The sequence below is a fragment of the Symphodus melops genome (assembly GCF_947650265.1).
Source record: "Symphodus melops genome assembly, chromosome: 7".
Taxonomy (NCBI): domain Eukaryota; kingdom Metazoa; phylum Chordata; class Actinopteri; order Labriformes; family Labridae; genus Symphodus; species Symphodus melops.
Genome location: NC_136697.1, coordinates 28,992,466 through 29,012,465, shown reverse-complemented (window position 1 = coordinate 29,012,465; position 20,000 = coordinate 28,992,466). Strand labels below are relative to the sequence as shown.

General features: G+C 49.4%; 5 protein-coding genes across 10 annotated transcripts in view; 2 read left to right on the top strand and 3 right to left on the bottom strand.

The window, feature by feature from the left end:
• Positions 1-2,894, top strand: part of wdr33 (WD repeat domain 33) — a 15,950-nt gene extending 13,056 nt beyond the window's left edge. Inside the window, exons 16-21 of one of the 3 annotated variants that reach the window (XM_079349038.1) lie at positions 408-1,118; positions 1,414-1,468; positions 1,578-1,875; positions 1,950-2,107; positions 2,222-2,395; positions 2,473-2,894. In XM_079349038.1, coding sequence (XP_079205164.1) covers positions 408-1,118; positions 1,414-1,468; positions 1,578-1,875; positions 1,950-2,107; positions 2,222-2,395; positions 2,473-2,615 — 1,539 coding nt within the window. In that variant the 3' untranslated portion in view covers positions 2,616-2,894. Of the gene's footprint in view, positions 1-404; positions 1,119-1,413; positions 1,469-1,577; positions 1,876-1,949; positions 2,108-2,221; positions 2,396-2,472 lie in introns of all 3 variants that reach the window. The other 2 variants (XM_079349037.1, XM_079349036.1) reach the window with 2 other exon arrangements.
• Positions 2,895-3,027: 133 nt separating this feature from the next.
• sft2d3 (SFT2 domain containing 3) lies at positions 3,028-5,074 on the bottom strand. 2 transcript variants are annotated; one of them, XM_079349067.1, is made up of 2 exons: positions 3,488-5,074; positions 3,028-3,452 (listed from the first exon to the last, which is right to left on the bottom strand). In XM_079349067.1, the coding sequence occupies exon 1, from the start codon at positions 4,442-4,444 to the stop codon at positions 3,764-3,766; it is 681 nt and encodes a 226-aa protein (XP_079205193.1). In that variant the 5' UTR covers positions 4,445-5,074; the 3' UTR covers positions 3,028-3,452; positions 3,488-3,763. The 2 variants fall into 2 exon arrangements, with proteins under 2 accessions (XP_079205193.1, XP_079205194.1); XM_079349068.1 differs by having other exon boundaries at positions 3,519-5,074.
• A 62-nt stretch (positions 5,075-5,136) lies between these two features.
• Positions 5,137-7,643, top strand: LOC306827335 (dual specificity protein phosphatase 18). Of its 3 annotated transcripts, none has more exons than XM_079349071.1 (2): positions 5,137-5,510; positions 6,520-7,643. In XM_079349071.1, the coding sequence occupies exon 2, from the start codon at positions 6,523-6,525 to the stop codon at positions 7,168-7,170; it is 648 nt and encodes a 215-aa protein (XP_079205197.1). In that variant the 5' UTR covers positions 5,137-5,510; positions 6,520-6,522; the 3' UTR covers positions 7,171-7,643. The 3 variants fall into 3 exon arrangements, with proteins under 3 accessions (XP_079205197.1, XP_079205196.1, XP_079205195.1); XM_079349070.1 differs by having other exon boundaries at positions 5,139-5,510; positions 5,951-7,643; XM_079349069.1 differs by having other exon boundaries at positions 5,139-5,510; positions 5,948-7,643.
• Positions 7,644-8,806: 1,163 nt separating this feature from the next.
• LOC306827330 (nuclear factor 7, brain-like) lies at positions 8,807-11,475 on the bottom strand. The gene has a single exon (XM_079349060.1). It carries the CDS (start codon positions 10,941-10,943, stop codon positions 9,555-9,557), a length of 1,389 nt encoding a protein of 462 aa, XP_079205186.1. The 5' UTR covers positions 10,944-11,475; the 3' UTR covers positions 8,807-9,554.
• A 5,003-nt stretch (positions 11,476-16,478) lies between these two features.
• LOC306827331 (E3 ubiquitin-protein ligase TRIM39-like) lies at positions 16,479-18,490 on the bottom strand. Its single transcript, XM_079349061.1, has one exon. It carries the CDS (start codon positions 17,948-17,950, stop codon positions 16,565-16,567), a length of 1,386 nt encoding a protein of 461 aa, XP_079205187.1. The 5' UTR covers positions 17,951-18,490; the 3' UTR covers positions 16,479-16,564.
• Between the last annotated feature and the right edge of the window lie 1,510 nt (positions 18,491-20,000).

Genomic DNA, 20,000 nt, shown 5'->3' with positions numbered 1-20,000 from the left:
GTCATGGGAACACCTGGCACACACCCAGAGCCCCGCCCACCCCAGCGTGTCACGCCAGAGTCAACAAGCTAAATGTGGCTAACTGTTAGCTGGTCGTGGTCAGCTGTGTTTTACAGACGCGTTTGCCGTCATCGCCATGGTGACGTGTGTTGTGCTTCCTGGTTGGCTGTCGGTGTCGTAAATATCGAACATGTTTATCATTCACGGCCCTGATCGGTTAACCACGCGGTCACTCCTCACGCCATGGGAGCGTCAGATAGTCGGCGGGGTTTATCTTGTCGTGTGCACGCTGCTTAAAGCGACACCTTGTTACCATAGCAACGATCTTACAAACCCTGATCCCTGTGAGTGCCAGGGAGCGCCCTGGTTACCATGGTAACGCCTGTGTGTCTCTTCCTTTGCAGCAGATGAAGATGGACCGGATGAACTCGGACGGGAACATGGGCCCCGGACAGGGCCCAATGCCCCCTTTCTCCGGTCCAGGAGGTCCTGGGGGCCCGATGCCTCCGAGCCAGCAGGGCTTTCCTCCCAACATGCCTCCTCAGCAGATGTCTAACAACATGGGGCCCCCCATGGGCCCCGGGGGTATGCAGCCTCCTTTCATGCCACCTGGACAGATGGGGCCTCCATCTGGACCCCAGTCTCACCAAGGGCCCCCTCAGGGTATGATGGGGCCACCAGACATGCATGGACCCCAAGGTATGCAGAGACATCCAGGCCCTCCCAGAAACATGGGTCCCCAAGGGCCTCATGGAATGGGACCCAGAGGGATGCAGGGGCCCCCCAGTGGAATGATGGGGCCCCCGCCCCGGGGAATGGGTCCAAGGGACCCTCAGGGACCTCCACCTCAGGGAGGCATGATGGGCCCACAGGGGAACATGATGGGCCCACAGGGTCCCATGCAGGGTGGGATGATGGGGCCCCCACCCAGGACACACGGCAACAACTATGGGATGGGCAACATGCAGGGGCCCCCAGGAGGGATGCACGGGTCCACAGGGAACATGCAGGGGCCCCCGGCTAATATGCAAGGACCCCATGGAAACATGCAAGGACCCCATGGAAACATGCAGGGGCCTCCAGGAAACATGCAGGGGCCCCCGTACATGCAGCACCAGGTGAGTAATAAGGCTCCAAAGAAGGTCAACAAATGGTGACATCATCACGCCAAAGGTCAAAGGTTAATTATCAGCATTATTCAGACACATTCAGAGTAACTCTTACAGACTGTTGAACGGTTGTCATGGCGAGTCGCCACGTGCACCAGCTCGCTGCGTCATTGGCCCTGAAGCCCCGCCCATCCAGGAAGCAGCGTGTCAGATAGAGGGGGAGGAGTCTGATCCAGGACCAGCAGTGATGGTTTTAACGGGCTGTGTGATCTACGAGTGAATAACGAGGATTTGGTCTTTTCAGGGTCAGAACTCGGGGTCTATGATGCACGGGATGACTCAGCAGGGGGCCAACAAAGGTCAGACCACCAACACGTTAGAGTTCAGGATTTAGACTGCAGTACCCATTTTAAACTCTAGGGGTCAGAGTCACAGACTGCTCCTTTAATCGTACTTCTGTTCTCCAAGGAGACCCTCGAGGGCCGCCCCCAAACCATCACATGGGCCCTCCTGACCGGCAGGGGCCTGGAGGTCCAGACCAGGGCTCGGGTCCGTACTGGGGGGAGAACCAGCAGGGCCGACGAGGACCACAGGACTTTGACGCAGGTCAGGACTTCCACAACAGAGAGGAGGGCTGGAGACCTGGACCTGGCTACCAGGCAGGAGGCCACAGGGGGGGCGGACACAGAGGAGGCGGGACCGGAGGGAACTGGGGCCCCGACGAGAGGTTCACTGGAGGAGAGTTCAGAGGACGGAGAGACGACAGGTGAGTCAGCGAGGGGGCGGAGCTTCAAACCTCCCGAGGTCTGAACTCATCTGATCCAGGATCTGTTGTTTCAGGTTCAGGGGAGGACCCGGCCGGCCCGGGGGCCGAGGTTACACGGACGAGTACAGCGGCCAGGAGGAGGGCTACGACGGGCCCGAGGAGGTGGGTCGAGGCTGGGAGGGAGGAGGCAGAGGGAGGCCGCCCCGAGGAGGAGGTCCGCCCCGAGGAGGAGGTGAGAGGATCCAGAGACCCTCACAAACCGGTTCAGATGTGTCCCTGTCTCACCGTTTGTTACCACGGCAACAAGAGAAGTTCTAAATATTCCTTCTGTCCTTCTCCGTCTCAGGTCATGACGGTTATCGTGACGCTCAACAGATGCATGATGGGTCGTCTCCGGTGGGCAGAGAGCGCTCGTCCTCCCTGCAGGGGATGGACATGGCGTCTCTGCCGCCCCGCAAGCGTCCGTGGCAGGACGGCCCAGGAACAGGAGACCCCCGAGAGTCCCCGGGGTCGGACGGAGGTCAGAGCGCTGATTTGTAACTCGTCATTCGATAAACGTCAGCCTGCTCTGTTTATTCAACCTGTCCGTCCCCGCAGGTCGCCCCCCTCAGGACGGAGGCTACGGTCCACCTGGTCGAGGCGGACGAGGCGGATGGGGACCTGGAGGACCTGGACCGGTCCTCAGAAGAGGAGGACCAGCACCCAGAGGACCACCGAGGGGGGGCGGTCGGGGCCGATAGTCCTGATTAAAAACACTCCCGGGATCCTCTTGTCTCATCTCTGCTGGTCCCCAGACCGGGTCCAGGTCCAGCTGAGACCTTTGCTGCTGTGACGCACGCTGGCTCCTGATTGGTCCACACTGTGTCTGACAGGTGGAGGCGGCGTGAGACTGATTTTAATGTAACATATTGTAGAGAGGCTGTCTTTGTTTCACAGTGAAAACGTCCTCGTGTCTTTTTGTAAAACATTTCTATGTTTGGTGTTTTCACTGAGGTGGACAATAAAGATTCACACTTCAATCAGCAGGACTCATGAGGGGGCGGAGTCCTGAGGGGGCGGAGCCCTGAGCAATCATTCAGGTTAGCTCAGGTGTCAAACAGCAGGAAAGAAGACGGGAACTCAAAACAGGTTTAAAGAATCTTTAATGAAAAAAACAAACAGTCCGAGAGGACGCCGCTCCAAACGCCACACGCTGAGAACACGGGACAGTCAAACGCCACACGCTGAGAACACGGGACAGTCAAACGCCACACGCTGAGAACACGGGACAGTCAAACGCCACACACGCTGAGAACATGGGACAGTCAAACGCCACACACGCTGAGAACACGGGACAGTCAAACGCCACACACGCTGAGAACATGGGACAGTCAAACGCCACACTCACACACCTGTAGTTCTCTCTCTCTCTCACACACACACCTGTAGTTCTCTCTCTCTCTCACACACACACCTGTAGTTCTCTCTCTCTCTCACACACACACCTGTAGTTCTCTCTCTCTCTCACACACACACCTGTAGTTCTCTCTCTCTCTCACACACACACCTGTAGTTCTCTCTCTCTCTCACACACACACCTGTAGTTCTCTCTCTCTCTCACACACACACACACACACCTGTAGTTCTCTCTCTCTCTCACACACACACCTGTAGTTCTCTCTCTCTCTTGGAGTTCAAAGTGTCACAGGTGTTCAGGTCTGATCAGGTTGGACTTCCGGTGAGCAGCCTGTCTATCAGTTTACTGTCACGTGTCAGTTGTCTTATCAACCAATCAGCAGCCAGTATCCTCGGCCTGTAGAGGAATGTTCTGACAGATTAAAGTTGGTCCATAAACTGGGACTCTGGAGGGGGGGGGACCCTTCCTGTGGTCCTTGAGGTCTGTCCCGGGTCAGATCGGCAGAGTTTTCCCGGTAACGGTCCTTTTGATGGCCGACGCCGCCATCCCGCCCATGAACCGGATCCCGGCGCTGCCTCCGGGCAGCAGCGACACCACGGAGCCGACGATGACGGCGACCTGCAGCGCGGCTCCGAGCGCGGTCAACACGGTGCTGTGGAGGCTCATGGCCGCGTACAGAGTCCCTCCGAGGGCGCACAGGTAGACTACGGCTCCGGGGGACGTGGGCAGACTAGCCAGGAGTCTGCTGGGTCCGCGCAGAACCGCAGCGGCCGCGATGGCGAACAGCGAACCGAGCGACCAGAGCAGCGCGAACTTCCGCGCGTAGAGAAGCAGCAGCGGCGCGTAGAGCGCGGACAGGCCGAAGCACAGCGCGGAGAAGGACGCGCACACCCCGCAGGCCACCAGGCGCTGCCGCCGGCTCAGACCCGGCAGGCACGGGTCCGGCTCCGCTGACCACGGCCACGAAAATCCACTGGTCCCGCTGGAGCTCTGGCCGGACGGACTTCCGCCACGGTTTCCGGGCCACGGACTCGACCAACGTCCGAACCAGGACCCGGATACCGGCTCTGGGTCCTCCATGTCCAGTGTAGTACTGGAGCTGGACTGGGAGAGGGTTTTAGCTCCTTTGGACTGAGCCAAATACTCCTGAAGCTGCCGGTTCAGTTCCGCCATGACGGACAAGCTAACAGGCTAATGTTTGTTTGTGACGCTAACTTTTCTTCTTCGGGTCTTTTCTCTAAAGCTCTCTGCCGCCCCCTCCGGACACAACGAGAATCACACCTGAGTCCGACTCAGAGGAGGAGCAGGTGAAATAAAGGTTCCAGTTTCATAAAGTCCCCCTTCAAACAACAACATATAAAGGAATGATGCAGACTCTGATCCTCGCTGTAACTGGACAGATGAAAACAACGAGCATCTCTAAAGATGATTTAAAATAAAGGTTAAAGGTCATTTTGTTCTTTAACAGAAGAAATAAAGTTTTAGATTATTCATCTCCTGCTGTGCACTCTGCAGAGCATCTACCACCACAGAGTCCATAGGACAGACCCCACCCCAAAGACCCCACCCCCAAAGACCCCACCCTCAAAGACCCTACCCTCAAAGACCCCACCCCCAAAGACCCTACCCTCAAAGACCCCAGCCCCAAAGACCCCAGCCCCAAAGACCCCACCCCCAAAGACCCTACCCTCAAAGACCCCAGCCCCAAAGACCCTAGCCCCAAAGACCCCAGCCCCAAAGACCCTACCCTCAAAGACCCCAGTCTCAAAGACCCTACCCTCAAAGACCCCACCCCAAAGACCCTACCCCCAAAGACCCCACCCTCAAAGACCCCCCCAGCCCCAAAGACCCCACCCTCAAAGACCCGCAGGACTCTTTCTTTCCTGTCTGACAGTTGCGCGTCTTCTACCTCGTGCATATTATCATTATTATTATAGTTTTTATTTTGTACTGTTTCATGGTGGACTTTTAATATGATCCTCAGTTTGAGTGAAGTCTGTGAATAAAGTCCAGAAGAAGCTCAGCTCGTAGTTTTTCATGTTTGAAGTCACATGACAAGTTGAGTTTTCAGCTGTTGGACTAAAATTAACCCTTCGGTTCATTGGCTGGATGACTGACACCGCCTTCTACGGTAGTGTGTGTGTGTGTGTGTGTGTGTGTGTGTGTGTGTTCATTGAGTCCATGCAACGATCAGAGAAAGAAACAACAAAAACTAAACTGAAGGAACAACGAGCAGCAGGTAACACACACACACACACACACACACACACACACACACAGGTAACACACACACACACACACACACACACAGGTAACACACTTACTTTAAAGGGACTGTTACTCAACATTATCTAAGTGGGTCGTTGTCGTTCTGCTCATTTTAAAGATGCATTAAAGTAATATTACATTTACTCGTCATGTCTTTAATAATATTATTACTTCAAATCAAGTTTTGGATTTGTTTTTGTTTTTTTAAGAAGTTTCCAGTTGTTCATTCACTGAGGAGGGTGTTTACTGTAAATCATTGTACAGGTTTCAACATTTCACTCTGAGACTGTGTTAGCCTAGCTTAGCACAAAGACTGCAAATGACTCTGTTGTGTATTGTTGTTTATCATTGTGTGTTTATTTTGTGTGGTTTATTGTTGTTTATTGTTGTGTTTATTGTTGTTTCCAGCAGCAGTGTCCGATGGAGACCCAGCTGATCACAAACTACGACTTGTCAATCAAACACAATGAGGGATGTTTTTATGCTAAGCTAGGCTAAGATATTCTATTCTTTATGTAGAGCTATGCTAACAGATGTATTGTGCTTATAGTCTGTATGCTAAGCTAAGTTAAAAGCTTCAGTCTGCTTTGAGTCGTTATGCTAAGCTAGGCTAACTGATTCAGCCTGCTTCAATTTTTTATGCTAAGCTAGGCTAACAGGTTCAGCCTGCTTCAAGTCTTTATGCTAAGCTAGGCAAACAGATTCAGCCTGAGTCTTTATGCTAAGCTAGGCTAACAGGTTCAGCCTGCTTCAAGTCTTTATGCTAAGCTAGGCTAACAGATTCAGCCTGAGTCTTTATGCTAAGATAGGCTAACAGGTTCAGCCTGCTTCAAGTCTTTATGCTAAGCTAGGCTAACAGATTAAGTCTGAGTCTTTATGCTCTGAGTTTACTGCTCCAGGTGTCTGTGGACTCACCTGTGCTCAGTTTGTTGTGAGCAGGTTGATTCAGAAGTTTAACAGTATCGTGTGTTTTCTGACAGATCATGTCCGTCTCTCAGATCACGCCCACTCTGTTCCTGGGAGGGGCCGACGCCCCACTCAATGCCTCGCTGATGTCACAGAAAGGCATCACGCTGATTGTCAACGCCACCATCAACCACGTGTGCCCCGCATACCCAGGAGTGGAGTTTGTGCGAGTTCCCGTCTCCGACTTGCCCAGCGCTCGCCTTGGAGACCACTTTGACCGGGTAGCTGAGCGTATCCATGGAAACCATGCAGGTGGCACGCTGGTGCACTGTGCCGCAGGCATGAGTCGCTCCCCGGCACTGGTGATGGCGTACTTGATGCGTTACAGAGGAGTGACTCTTTGCCAGGCGCATCGTTGGGTTCAGGAGAGTCGGCCGTATGTGCGTCTGAACGCGGGCTTCTGGGAGCAGCTGCTGCGCTACGAGAGGAAGCTGTACGGGAAAAACACTGTCAGGGTGGCTGCAGTTGAGGAAATGCCACCACCGCCACTCACACCGAGGACGCAAAGGTGGACGCGGTTGATGCCGCAGCAGCAGACAAACTGGTTAACGCAGGTTCCAAGGTCGCCCGTGATGAGCCGGGCGTCTCTAAATTTACGCTCAGAGGTGCCGACGCCAAAAAGCCAGCGAAGAAGAGGAACCAAATCCAGCAGCTTCAAAGTCTGAGCAATAAAGACTACACTACCCACAATCCATCTGGACCACTGACTGATTAAACTCCAACACTTCAGGTTATCAGTTAGAACATTTTGTTTAGGGAAGTGACCATATTTGGACAAGTGGGTGGAGTCGTTCGCCTTCCCTTGCTCCTCTGTAGCTCCACCCACTTCTCCAAATATGGTCACTTCTTGTTCTAAAAAAATAATAAAGGTGTTGATGTCGTAAAGTTAGAGTTAAACAGACCATAAAGCAGATCGTTCAGGGCGGGTCACCTGTGATTGACACCATAATGTCACCTCCAGACGGACTGTTGACTGAAGAACGCCGACGAGGAGGCGGAGCTCCACGAGGGATTCATGAATATTTAAAACATGAACATGATGACTTGATGTGACTCTGTCTTGTGTTTCCAGAGACAAAGGTTTTGAACAGGAAACATTTCACTTTACAGACGACGTGAATAAATGTGTTTGAGCCTCTCAGGTTGTCGTGTGAATGTTTGAGTGAAGCTAGCTTAAGCTAACCACTTTAATGTATGAATCACCAGATCACCTGCTCTGGTTTCACGAGGGGGTCGGAAAAGGTTTCCTCCCGAGATGCTCGTTTAAGTCGGCTGTCAGCAGCGTTAGCGTGCTGAAGTCAACGTTTGTGTCGGCTCCTTTTGTTTAGCATTTCCACCACGGGACAACATGTTCATTAGCTGGTTATTTTCAAAGGAAGCTGTAACTTTGCTGGAGCTCTTTGTGAAACGCTGACTGTCATTACGCAGCAGGTCCTGTTAGCATGATGAGCTAGGCTAGCTAAGCAACAGCCACATCCCTGAGAATGATTGACACTCGTACAGACTAATGAGTGTTAAGCTCTGGCTTGTGGTGCATTAGTGATGTTTTTCTATTGGTTCAGACAGCTACTTAAAACCAGGACAAGAACTGTTCAAAACTGGGACATGCTACGCCCCGTTTCTGATCTAACACCTGCTGTGACTGACCAATCAGAGACATGTCCTGTTTTTAAAAGGACCTTTAGAAAGTACAGAACCCTGAGTAGTTTCTCTTTTAGCGGCGGATCTTCCCCCCCAGAGCTACCCTCGTACCCTGGTAGCTTCACCCTCTAAACTGTACAACACTTCACTGTCACGGCAGGGAAGAAGCGCACGGTGAACCCTGGACTCATTTTTCACTTTTTTTCTCACTCCTCATCTGCACTGCTGACCTCAGAGTCAGCCTCCAGTTGGACACTGTAATGCATATTGATAGTCACCTTACTGAGCACTGATCACTTTAATGATAATCACCCTACTCATGTCTGGTTTCATCCTACTGTTGTGTTATGCTACATCTGTAATGGTTGACATGATCACTCTAACTAGGTCAAGTTTCACTCTGTTGTCTTCAACACTTAATGCTAATCTGCTCCTCAATAGTTGGGTACTTTAATGATAATCACCCTGATCACTCCTGGTTTCACCTTATTGTTTTGGACACTTAATGCTAATCACTGCTCACTACTCCTGCATTGACTGTTTAACGACTGTACTCACACCTCGGGCATAAGCTCAAAGACCTCTGTACATACACATGTAACCAGTTTCTTTCTTCTGTTTGGGGGATTATTGTATACAGAGGGGAGGGGGGACAGCGGGTGTGTATTGTAACTAATGTCTTGTGTCCTGTCTGTCTGTATACTGCTACTGGATGCCCTGAATTTCCCTCGGGATCAATAAAGTATCTATCTATCTATCTATCTAAACAGGCCGTAGCTCTGGGGGAAAAAGGTTTTTACTGTTTCACAGTATTTGTGTGGATTTGGGACACAAACTTGATAACGATCAATCTATGGTCACCCTTTGCTAGCTGCTTCTAACTTTAATGCTATACTAAGCTAAGCTAACTGTGTCCTGGCTCCAGCCTCGCGTAACAGAAAAATTCAAAGAATCATTTAATCATTTGATTTCAACGTATCGGACGTCTTTATTTGTATCTATAAAAGTACAAATCATCATTTTAATGTGAAATCCTGCAGCAGGAAATGACATCACAGTTTGACCCAACGAGTTAGCCTAGCTTGTTTATGTTTGTTATTAAACCCAACAGCTTCAGAGTCACAGACAGTTTGACTGGACAAATGAATATTTGATTTTTATGTTTGGTCATTCATATACCGTCTGATCAAACCCCATCCGGTCAGGACGAGGGTCAGTGGTAGAGTCGTCATCAAGGGTTCGATCCCCAGCTGCAGCAGCTACATGTTCGATGTGTCCTTGGGCAAGAGACTGAACCCCAAGTGACTCCCTCTGCCGCTCGACTCAGCAGACTCTACCATCAGGGTGTGAAGATGTGACCTCAGGTGTAACAGAGCTTTGAGTCGCTGTGCATCTTCATCTTCATGTGTTAGTGTTCCACAGTCACAGAGATCTGCTCTGGTAAAATCTGCAGTGGGAGTTTATGCCAAGTTCCAATGTAAGGAAACATCCTGTCAGTGAAAGTGTGTCTGAAGGTGTGTATGTGTGTGTTAGTATCAGGATCAGAGAACGACAGCTCTCCTCTGTTACAGTCCAGATTCACTCTGATCCTCTGAGGATTCTTCTTCACTGAGAGATCAGTGACTGAATTTGACGGGGAGGCTGCTCTGTATTTACCATTAAAGAACCATATTCTCCAAAATCCAGACAATGTGTCTCCCTTCCTCTGTCCAGACTCTGCTAACACTCCCAGTCCCCAGTGTGTATTGTCTCCAACCTGGACGTCCCAGCTGTGAGTCCCTGAGTTAAAGCCCTCAGAGCCCACGATAGAGCAGAACATCTTAAACCTCTCTGGATTATCAGGAAGCTGCTGTCTCTGTCCTCCTAGACTCACACAGGTCAGATCTTCAGACAGGATGAGTTCTGGATGAACAGTGTTTGGGTCCAGAATGATCGGACTGTAGGAGACCATGTCCTTCATCTTGGTCCAGATGTTGAAGCTCAGGTTGCCCAGGTGTTTGGCCTGGTCTATCAGAGCTCCTGAGGGCAGCTGTGGATCCTCCAGCAGGGGGCGCTGCTGGACTCTTTCCACTGCAGCCTTGTAGTTTTTCAGGAATGAGACGTCTGCAGCTCTCAGCTCGTCCTCTGTGTCTCTGACTGTGAGTGAAAGAGCTGCTATCTCTCTGCTCAGAGCCTCCATCTCCTCCTTCATCCTCTGACTCTTCTGCTCCTCTTCCTCCCTCAGTGCACACAGCCTGGCCTCCTCTTCCTCTTCTAGAAACAGGTGAAGCTTCTTAAACTGCTCCTTAATCAGCGTCTCTGTGTGTCGGGCCTGGACCTGAATGTGTTCTGCTGTTTGATCAAACTTCACTTTAACTTCTTCACAAACATTTAACTTCTTCTTTACCGGCTCCAGAGTTTCCTGAAGTTTCTTCTTGAGTTCTTCAGCAGCTTCATCGATGGGTCTGAATCTGTGCTCAGAGTGTTTCTGTGAATCTCTGCAGACGAGACACACCGGCTCCTGATGGTCCAGACAGAAGAGTTTGAGTTTCTCAGAGTGCAGACTGCAGAGATCCTCTGAAGCTCTCTGATCTCTCTCCTGCAGGAAACTCTCACACAGATTCCTTAAAGAGAAGTTAGGATTCCATCCCTTTGATTGTCTCTTCTTACAGAGTGGACACTCCTGGTTCTCCTTCTCCTTCCAGCAGCTCTGCAGACAGTCTTTACAGAAGCTGTGGCAGCAGGACAAGATCACTGGATCTTTAAAGATCTCGAGGCAGATCGGACAGCTCAGATCTTCCTCTAACTTGGACGCCATTTTACCTCAGAGTCAAACTGAAGACGGAGCAGAAAAAAACAGGAAGCCGCTCCCCGTCCCTGAGAGTTACTCTGACTTTGAAACTCTGGTTCAGTTTGTGGATTCAGCAGCAGCTTGAAGTCTTCGTATTCCCAGTATCCCAGTATAACAAGTACTCCCAGTATAACAAGTACTCCCAGTATCCCAGTATAACAAGTACTCCCAGTATCCCAGTATAACAAGTACTCCCAGTATCCCCTCGTCCTCTTGTCCTCTCTCAGTGGAAGTCTTGCTGGTTTGTGTCTGCAGGTCAAGGTCCGTCTGTCAGTGTGTGTCTCTGCAGAGTGAGGCAGAATAACAGCCTGTTTCCTGGTTTGTCATAGGTGAGGGGGCGGAGCTTCTTCAGAGCAGGAACACAGAAAAACAGTTTCATTTCTCTTCCTGCAGTTTGAAGTGGAATCTCTAAGTCATGCTTGTTGTTATTAGTTCCTCTTCATCGCTGTGTGGAGCTCTGACTGCTCAAAGAGCTCAGTCAGGTCTTCAGTCTGGATGTGAAAACAAAACAAAACAAAAAAAAGGAGGAGGAGGACTCGTGCTGTTTATTAACAACAGATGGTGCCACCATGGACATATTACGAAGGAGGCAACGTGCAGCAAAGACATCGAGCTGCTGGCAGTAGGTCTCCGTCCTTACTACATGCCGAGGGAATTCTCTCACGCCATTGTTGTTGTTGTTTACATCCCTCCGCGAGCACACGTTGAGACTGCGTGTGACGTCATCCACTCGAACACCTCAAGATTATAAACGCTGCACCCGGATGCTTTCATCGCCATCTCAGGGGACTTTAACCATGTTACTCTGAACTCCACACTACCGGACTTTCACCAGTTTGTAAGCTGTCCCACCAGGAAGAACAGGACAATAGACCTCCTGTATGCAAACGTGAAGGACGCCTACACTGCCACCCCGTTACCACCTCTGGGTAAGTCCGACCACAACCTGGTCCTACTAAAGCCACAGTACAAGACTAAGATCCAGAGACAACCGATAACTACTCGCACCTTCAGAAAGTGGTCTCCTGAGGCAGAGGAGGCGCTCAGAGACTGTTTTGAGACCACTGACTGAAGTGCCCTACAAGAGACCCATGGTGATGACATTGAGGGGGTCACACACTGCACAACTGACTACATGAACTTCTGTATGGACGTTGTGGTTCCCACTAAAACTGTGCGCTGCTTCCCGAACAACACGCCCTGGATCACCAGCGATGTCAAGGAGATCCTTAACAGGAAGAAAAGGGCATTCAAGGAGGGAGATCAGGCAGAGCTGAAGCGTGTGCAGGGGGAACTCAAGGTCAGACTCCAAGAGGCAAAGGAGGAGTACAGAAGGAAGGTAGAACAGAAGCTGCAGCAGAACAACATGAGGGAGGTCTGGGAGGGCATGAAAACCATCACAGGCTGCAGGAAGAAAAACAACAACGCAGAAGACGGGGACCCTGAGAGAGCAAACCAGCTCAACTTGTTTTTTAACAGGTTTGACAGCCCCGTCGCTGCAGCCAGTGCCTGTCCCCCCAGCACCCCTCTACACACCCCCTCCCCCCCTCTCACTCCCCCCAACACCTCCACCAGGACAAACACAATCTCCAGAGACAATCCATCCCCCCTCCCCCCACCATCACCAGAGACCAGGTGAGCAAGGAGCTGAAGAGACTCCGCCCCAGGAAGGCAGCAGGCCCGGACAAGGTGTGTCCCAGGATGCTAAAGGCCTGCTCTGCTGAGCTGGGGGAGCCACTCCAGCACATCTTCAACATGAGCCTGCGGCTTGGGAAGGTTCCTGTGCTCTGGAAGACCTTGTGCCTCACCCCGATCCCCAAGAAGAAAAACCCCAGTGAGCCAGGCGACTTCAGACCAATCGCTCTGACATCCCACGTTATGAAGACCTTTGAGCGGCTGCTGCTCCAACACCTCAGACCCCAGGTCCAACAGGAATCTGATCGAGGACTTTGTGACGTGGTGCAGTGCCAACCATCTGCAGCTAAACACCTCCAAGACCAAAGAGATGGTGGTGGACTTCCGAAGGAACAAACCACATCTAGAACCTGTTTCCATCGGGGGGGTCGACGTGGAGGTGGTCAGGACCTACGGGTATCTGGGGCTGCAACTGGATGACAAGCTGGACTGGTCACCTAACATGGACACTACCTGCAGGAAGGGACAGAGCCGTCTGTACTTCCTGAGAAGGCTGGGGTCCTTCAACATCTGCAAAAAGCTGCTGCAGATGTTCTACCAGTCTGTGGTGTCCAGCGTCCTCTTCTACGCCGTGGTGTGCTGGGGAGGAAGCTGCAAGAAGAGGGACGCAGCACGCCTGGACAGACTGGTGAGGAGGGCCGGCTCTGTGGTGGGTACAGAGTTGGACTCACTGGTGAGGAGGCTCTGTGGTGGGTACAGAGCTGGACTCACTGGTGACAGTGGTAGAGAGGAGGACTCTGGACAAAATGCTCTCCATCATGGACAACACACACCACCCTCTGCACAGCACCTTCACCGGCCAGAGGAGCATGTTCAGTGACAGACTGCTGTCACAGTCGTGCTCCACGGACAGACTCAAGAACTCTTTTGTCCCCCTATAGGCCATCAGACTGTACAACACTTCACTGTCACGACAGGGAAGAAGCGCACGGTGAACCCTGGACACATTATTCACTTTTTTTCTCACTCCTCATCTGCACTGCTGACCTCAGAGTCAGCCTCCAGTTGGACACTGTAATGCATATTGATTGGTCACCTTACTGAGCACTGGTCACTTTAAAGATAATCACTCTAATCATGTCTGGTTTCATCCTACTGTTGTGTTATGCTACATCTGTAATGGTTGACATGATCACCCTAACTAGGTCAAGTTTCACTCTATTGTCTTTGACACTTAATGCTAATCTGCTCCTCAATAGTTGGGTACTCAATGATAATCACCCTAATCACTCCTGGTTTCACCTTATTGTTTTGGACACTTAATGCTAATCACTGCTCCTTTATGTTGCTGAGCACTTTAATGGCCCAGTCTGCATCCCTGCATTGACTGTTTAATGACTGTACTCACACCTCTGGCACTACCTCAAACACCTCTGTACATGCACATGGAACTAGTTTCTAGAAGGTCAGCACTTTGTTTCTAAGGCTCTTTAACTGTTTACAGGTCTCTTTTAACCAACACATGTTCTTCTCTCCTCACAGGTTATGTACATTACTCACCTGTGCGCCGACGTGAGTGGCCGCACTTTCAGTAGCTCTGTCCCTGTCGTACCCGTCTGATATGTTATTCGTTTGTTTTGGCTCTGTGCCAACTTCTACTTTTATAGTTTTTATAGTACTATACTATATAGTTTTTATAGTACACCTTCAGTGTATAACTTTATGTATCCTATGGATACTTTTTCATGCCTTCGTGGAAATAGCAGCGGAAAACTCTCTTATTCAAGGGAAACGCTGCTCTCGCTCCGGTCAGCGGGACAAGCCGGCATCGTTCACCCGATACCAGAGGAGCTGAGGCGGCGGTATAGAGGCTGTAGAGCCGGAGCCCTGGTAAGGGCTAAGCTCGCGGCTAAGCGATGGAGGTACAAGCCCTTGGTTCCGGTGATAGTTATGGGGAACGTAAACTGTCTAACCAACAAGACAGACGAGCTGGCTGCTCTCGTGAGGAACAACCGGACATTTAGAGAGTGCAGTTTAATGTGCCTCACAGAAACCTGGCTGACTCAAAACACCCCGGACGCTAACGTGGATCTACCGGGCTTTACTACAGTGAGAGTGGACAGAGACACGAAACGCAGCGGCAAACGGAAAGGAGGAGGACTCGCGCTGTTTATTAACAACAGATGGTGCCACCATGGACATGTTACTGTGAAGGAGGCAACGTGCAGCAAAGACATCGAGCTGCTGGCGGTGGGTATCCGTCCTTACTACATGCCGAGGGAATTTTCTCACGCGATACTGAGCACTGGTCACTTTAAAGATAATCACCCTAATCATGTCTGGTTTCATCCTACTGTTGTGTTTAGCTACATCTGTAATGGTTGACATGATCACCCTAACTAGGTCAAGTTTCACTCTATTGTCTTCAACACTTAATGCTAATCTGCTCCTCAATAGTTGGGTACTCAATGATAATCACCCTAAGCATTCCTGGTTTCAGGTTATTGTCTTGGACACGTAATGCTAATCACTGCTCCTTTAAGTTGGTGAGCAAATTTACATTCCTGCATTGACTGTTTAACGACTGTACTCACACCTCTGGCACTACCTCAAACACCTCTGTACATGCACATGTAACTAGTTTCTAGAAGGTCAGCACTTGTTTCTAAGGCTCTTTAACTGTTTACAGGTCTCTTTTAACCAACACATGTTTTTCTCTCCTTCACAGGTTATGTACATTATGCTATATAAGTTTTAAGTCCAATTGCTAATGCTAACTGCACAGGTTTAACATATAATTATATTTACTCTTAGTCACATAGGGGCTGCTAAACCTTGTTTGGGGGATTATTGTATACAGGGGGGGGGGGGACAGCGGGTGTGTATTGTAACTAATGTCTTGTGTCCTGCCTGTCTGTATACTGCTACTGGAATTGAATTTCCCTCGGGATCAATAAAGTATCTATCTATCTATCTATCTATCTTAGCTGGTTATTTTCAAAGGAAGCTGTAACTTTGCTGGAGCTCTTTGTGAAACGCTGACTGTCATTACGCAGCAGGTCCTGTTAGCATGATAAGCTCGGCTAGCTAAGCAACAGCCACAACCCTGAGAATGATTGACACTCGTACAGACTAATGAGTGTTAATCTCTGACTTGTGGTGCATTAGTGATGTTTTTCTATTGGTTCAGACAGCTACTTAAAACCAGGACAAGAACTGTTCAAAACCGGGACACGTTACGCCCCGTTTCTGATCTAACACCTGCTGTGACTGACCAATCAGAGACATGTCCTGTTTTTAAAAGGACCTTTAGAAAGTACAGAACCCTGAGTAGCTTCTCTTTTAGCGACGGATCTTCCACCCCAGAGCTACCCTCGTACCCTGGTAGCTTCACCCTCTAAACAGGCCGTAGCCTCCGGTGGAAACAGGCTTTTACTGTTTCACAGTATTTGTGGATTTGGGACACAAACCTGATAACGATCAATCTATGGTCACCCTTTGCTAGCTGCTCCTAACTTTAATGCTATACTAAACTAAGCTAACTGTGTCCTGGCTCCAGCCTCGCGTAAGAGAAAAATTCAAAGAATCATTTAATCATTTGATTTCAACGTATCGGACGTCTTTATTTGTATCTATTAAAGTACAAATCATCATTTTAATGTGAAATCCTGCAGCAGGAAATGACATCACAGTTTGAACCAACGAGTTAGCCTAGCTTGTTTATGTTTGTTATCAAAGCCAACAGCTTCAGAGTCACAGACAGTTTGACTGGACAAATGAATATTTGATTTTTATGTTTGGTCATTCATATACCGTCTGATCAAACCCCATCCGGTCAGGACGAGGGTCAGTGGTAGAGTCGCTCGACTCAGCAGCCTCTACCATCAGGGTGTGAAGATGTGACCTCAGGTGTAACAGAGCTTTGAGTCGCTGTGGATCTTCATCATCATGTGTTAGTGTTCCACAGTCACAGAGATCTGCTCTGGTAAAATCTTCAGTGGGACTATATCCCCAGTTCCAATGTAAGGAAACATCCTGTCAGTGAAAGTGTGTGTGAAGGTGTGTATGTGTGTGTTAGTATCAGGATCAGAGAACGACAGCTTTCCTCTGTTACAGTCCAGATTCACTCTGATCCTCTGAGGATTCTTCTTCACTGAGAGAAAAGTGACTGAATGTGATGAGGAGGATGCTCTGTATTTACCATTAAAGAACCATATTCTCCAAAATCCAGACAGTGTGGGTCCCTTCCTCTGTCCAGACTCTGCTGACACTCCCAGTAACCAGTGTGTATTGTCTCCAACCTGGACGTCCCAGCTGTGAGTCCCTGAGTTAAAGCCCTCAGAGGCCAGGACAGCCCTGTAAGAATCAAACCTCTCTGGATTATCAGGAAGCTGCTGTCTCTCTCCTCCTGTCACACAGGTCAGATCTTCAGACAGGATGAGTCCTGGTTCAGCAGTGTTTGGATCCAGAATGATCGGACTGTAGGAGACCATGTCCTTCATCTTGGTCCAGATGTTGAAGCTCAGGTTGCCCAGGTGTTTGGCCTGGTCTATCAGAGCTCCTGAGGGCAGCTGTGGATCCTCCAGCAGGGGGCGCTGCTGGACTCTTTCCACTGCAGCCTTGTAGTTTTTCATGAATGAGACGTCTGCAGCTCTCAGCTCGTCCTCTGTGTCTCTGACTGTGAGTGAAAGAGCTGCTATCTCTCTGCTCAGAGCCTCCATCTCCTCCTTCATCCTCTGACTCTTCTGCTCCTCTTCCTCCCTCAGTGCACACAGCCTGGCCTCCTCTTCCTCTTCTAGAAACTGGTGAAGCTTCTTAAACTGCTCCTTAATCTGCCTCTCTGTGTGTCGGGCCTGGACCTGAATGTGTCCTGCTGTTTGATCAAACTTCACTTTAACTTCTTCACAAACCTTTAACTTCTTCTTTACCGGCTCCAGAGTTTCCTGAAGTTTCTTCTTGAGTTCTTCAGCAGCTTCATCGATGGGTCTGAATCTGTGCTCAGAGTGTTTCTGTGAATCTCTGCAGACGAGACACACCGGCTCCTGATGGTCCAGACAGAAGAGTTTGAGTTTCTCAGAGTGCAGACTGCAGAGATCCTCTGAAGCTCTCTGATCTCTCTCCTGCAGGAAACTCTCACACAGATTCTTCAAAGCAAAGTTAGGATTAAATCCCTTTGATTGTCTCCTCTTACAGAGTGGACACTCCTGGTTCTCCTTCTCCTTCCAGCAGCTCTGCAGACAGTCTTTACAGAAGCTGTGGAAGCAGGACAAGATCACTGGATCTTTAAAGATGTCGAGGCAGATCGGACAGCTCAGATCTTCCTCTAACTTGGACGCCATTTTACCTCAGAGTCAAACTGAAGACGGAGCAGAAAAACAGGAAGCCACTCCCCGTCCCTGAGAGTTACTCTCACCTTGAAACTCGGTTCAGTTTGTGGATTCAGCAGCAGCTTGAAGTGTTTGTATTCCCAGTATCCCAGTATAACAAGTACTCCCAGTATCCCAGTATAACAAGTACTCCCAGTATCCCCTCGTCCTCTTGTCCTCTCTCAGTGGAAGTCTTGCTGGTTTGTGTCTGCAGGTCCCTCTGTCAGTGTGTGTGTCTCTGCGGAGTGAGGCAGAATAACAGCCTGTTTCCTGGTTCGTTTCAGGTTAGACAGGTGAGGGGGCGGAGCTTCTTCAGAGGAGGAACACAGACAACAATTTCCTTTCTCTTCCTGCAGTTTGAAGTTGAATCTCTAAGTCACGCTTGTTGTTATTAGTTCCTCTTTATCGCTGTGTGGAGCTCTGACTGCTCAAAGAGCTCAGTCAGGTCTTCAGTCTGGATGTGAAAACAAAACAAAACAAAAACATGGAGAAAAGGATTCAAAGAGACGTGAAGACAATTAGTGAGGTCTTCTTATTTAACGAGGGAGAAAATCCATTGACAGGAAGTTACGAACTATAAACTGAACACCTGCAGTGACTTGATTTTTTATCATTCTAAAAACCTCTGAGCTGCTGAGCGAGAACTGCAGACACTCTGCAGAGCAAAGATGCTCATTGTAATCCATACAGCGCCCTCTGCTGGTGACAGAGAACTGCTAGTGTATAGACTGGTGTAGTAATGACGTATTTCTGTAGGCCAACCTGAAAAAATGGCGCCGGTGGTTCCTTCGGAAACTCTCCTCTGGGATTTTTTCATTGGATTTTGGATCATTGCAGAAAATAATCTGTGTGTCAAACACATGTTTCTGATGCTGTTTAGATCAGCTGATAATCTTTACAGATGAACATCATTTATATGAAGTTTGAAGAGTTAATGCAGCCCAGAGAAGTAAAAAGCTAACGTTGTGCTACGAGCTAACTACACCGCGGTCGGTTTGTAATGACATCCTGACCGTTATGCTTCATCGATCTAATCAGCGGTTTTGACAAGCTAGCTAAACGTTAGCTTAATAAGTTGTTTATTAACCTAATATTTGCAGGGACACTGAAAAACATGACTAGAGGCTGTAAGGAGGATTAGGGAGAGAGTTCCCGGAGTGATGACGTCTCCATGGCAACCACTGTAGTTTCAGTTAGCTACTCGTTAGCAACCACTGTTTAAAGTTCGCGTAAAAACTTTAAAATTCACAAGTGGGGTCTTAGCTAACGTAGTTTATCTCGTCTAACAAAACATCTCTTCAGCTTGTGTTAACCACAGACCTTATTTCAGTCTAAACACAAACACATTCAAAATCCACATTTAGACTTTTAGAGGTTAGAACCCATGGAGCTAACATGCTAACTCACTTCCTGGTTTTAGGACTCAAAACTACACCAGTCTATTAGAGCATGAGATACAGTTAGCCGATACTGAGAGTCCCTGGATATGCTGATATCAGCCGATATTGTCCGCAGGCCAATCAATCGGTTTGGCCCTAAACATTACTGCAGTTAAAAATATAAAGGTTTGACTTTAAACACATATTAAAAACATGTTCGTTTAAAGGTCAGCTATTTAAAACACTGTCCTCCACGTTCCTCGAACATGTCTCTCTAGACTACAAACCCCCCAATGATGAGAAAAATCCATCCTCTCTGTCTCCGACTTTTCAGAAAATGTGTGCTCAAACAGGCCGTTTGGAGATGTTCCCTTCATGACATCACAAAGGGCAGTAGCCCCTCCCCCAGGTGGGTGACACTCCCACAGCTAGGTGTTTGTTCTGCCCTCTGAGTCTGCCTTCTCACCGTAAACAATAGGACATGGAGCCAGAAAGCAGCGAGTACACCCGAGCCCTTCCAGAGAGGGGGTGTGGTCAGACACAGCTCATTTACATATTTAAAGCTACAGACACAGAAACAGCCTGTTCTGAGCAGGGCTGAAATAGAGGGGTTTATAGACATGATCAAATACAGGATCAGAGTG

What these genes read in the sequence shown, in the direction of transcription:
- LOC306827331 (XM_079349061.1), bottom strand. Translation starts at nt 17,950, where the DNA reads ATGGCGTCCAAGTTAGAGGAAGATCTGAGCTGTCCGATCTGCCTCGAC.
- LOC306827330 (XM_079349060.1), bottom strand. Translation starts at nt 10,943, where the DNA reads ATGGCGTCCAAGTTAGAGGAAGATCTGAGCTGTCCGATCTGCCTCGAG.
- LOC306827335 (XM_079349071.1), top strand. Translation starts at nt 6,523, where the DNA reads ATGTCCGTCTCTCAGATCACGCCCACTCTGTTCCTGGGAGGGGCCGAC.
- sft2d3 (XM_079349067.1), bottom strand. Translation starts at nt 4,444, where the DNA reads ATGGCGGAACTGAACCGGCAGCTTCAGGAGTATTTGGCTCAGTCCAAA.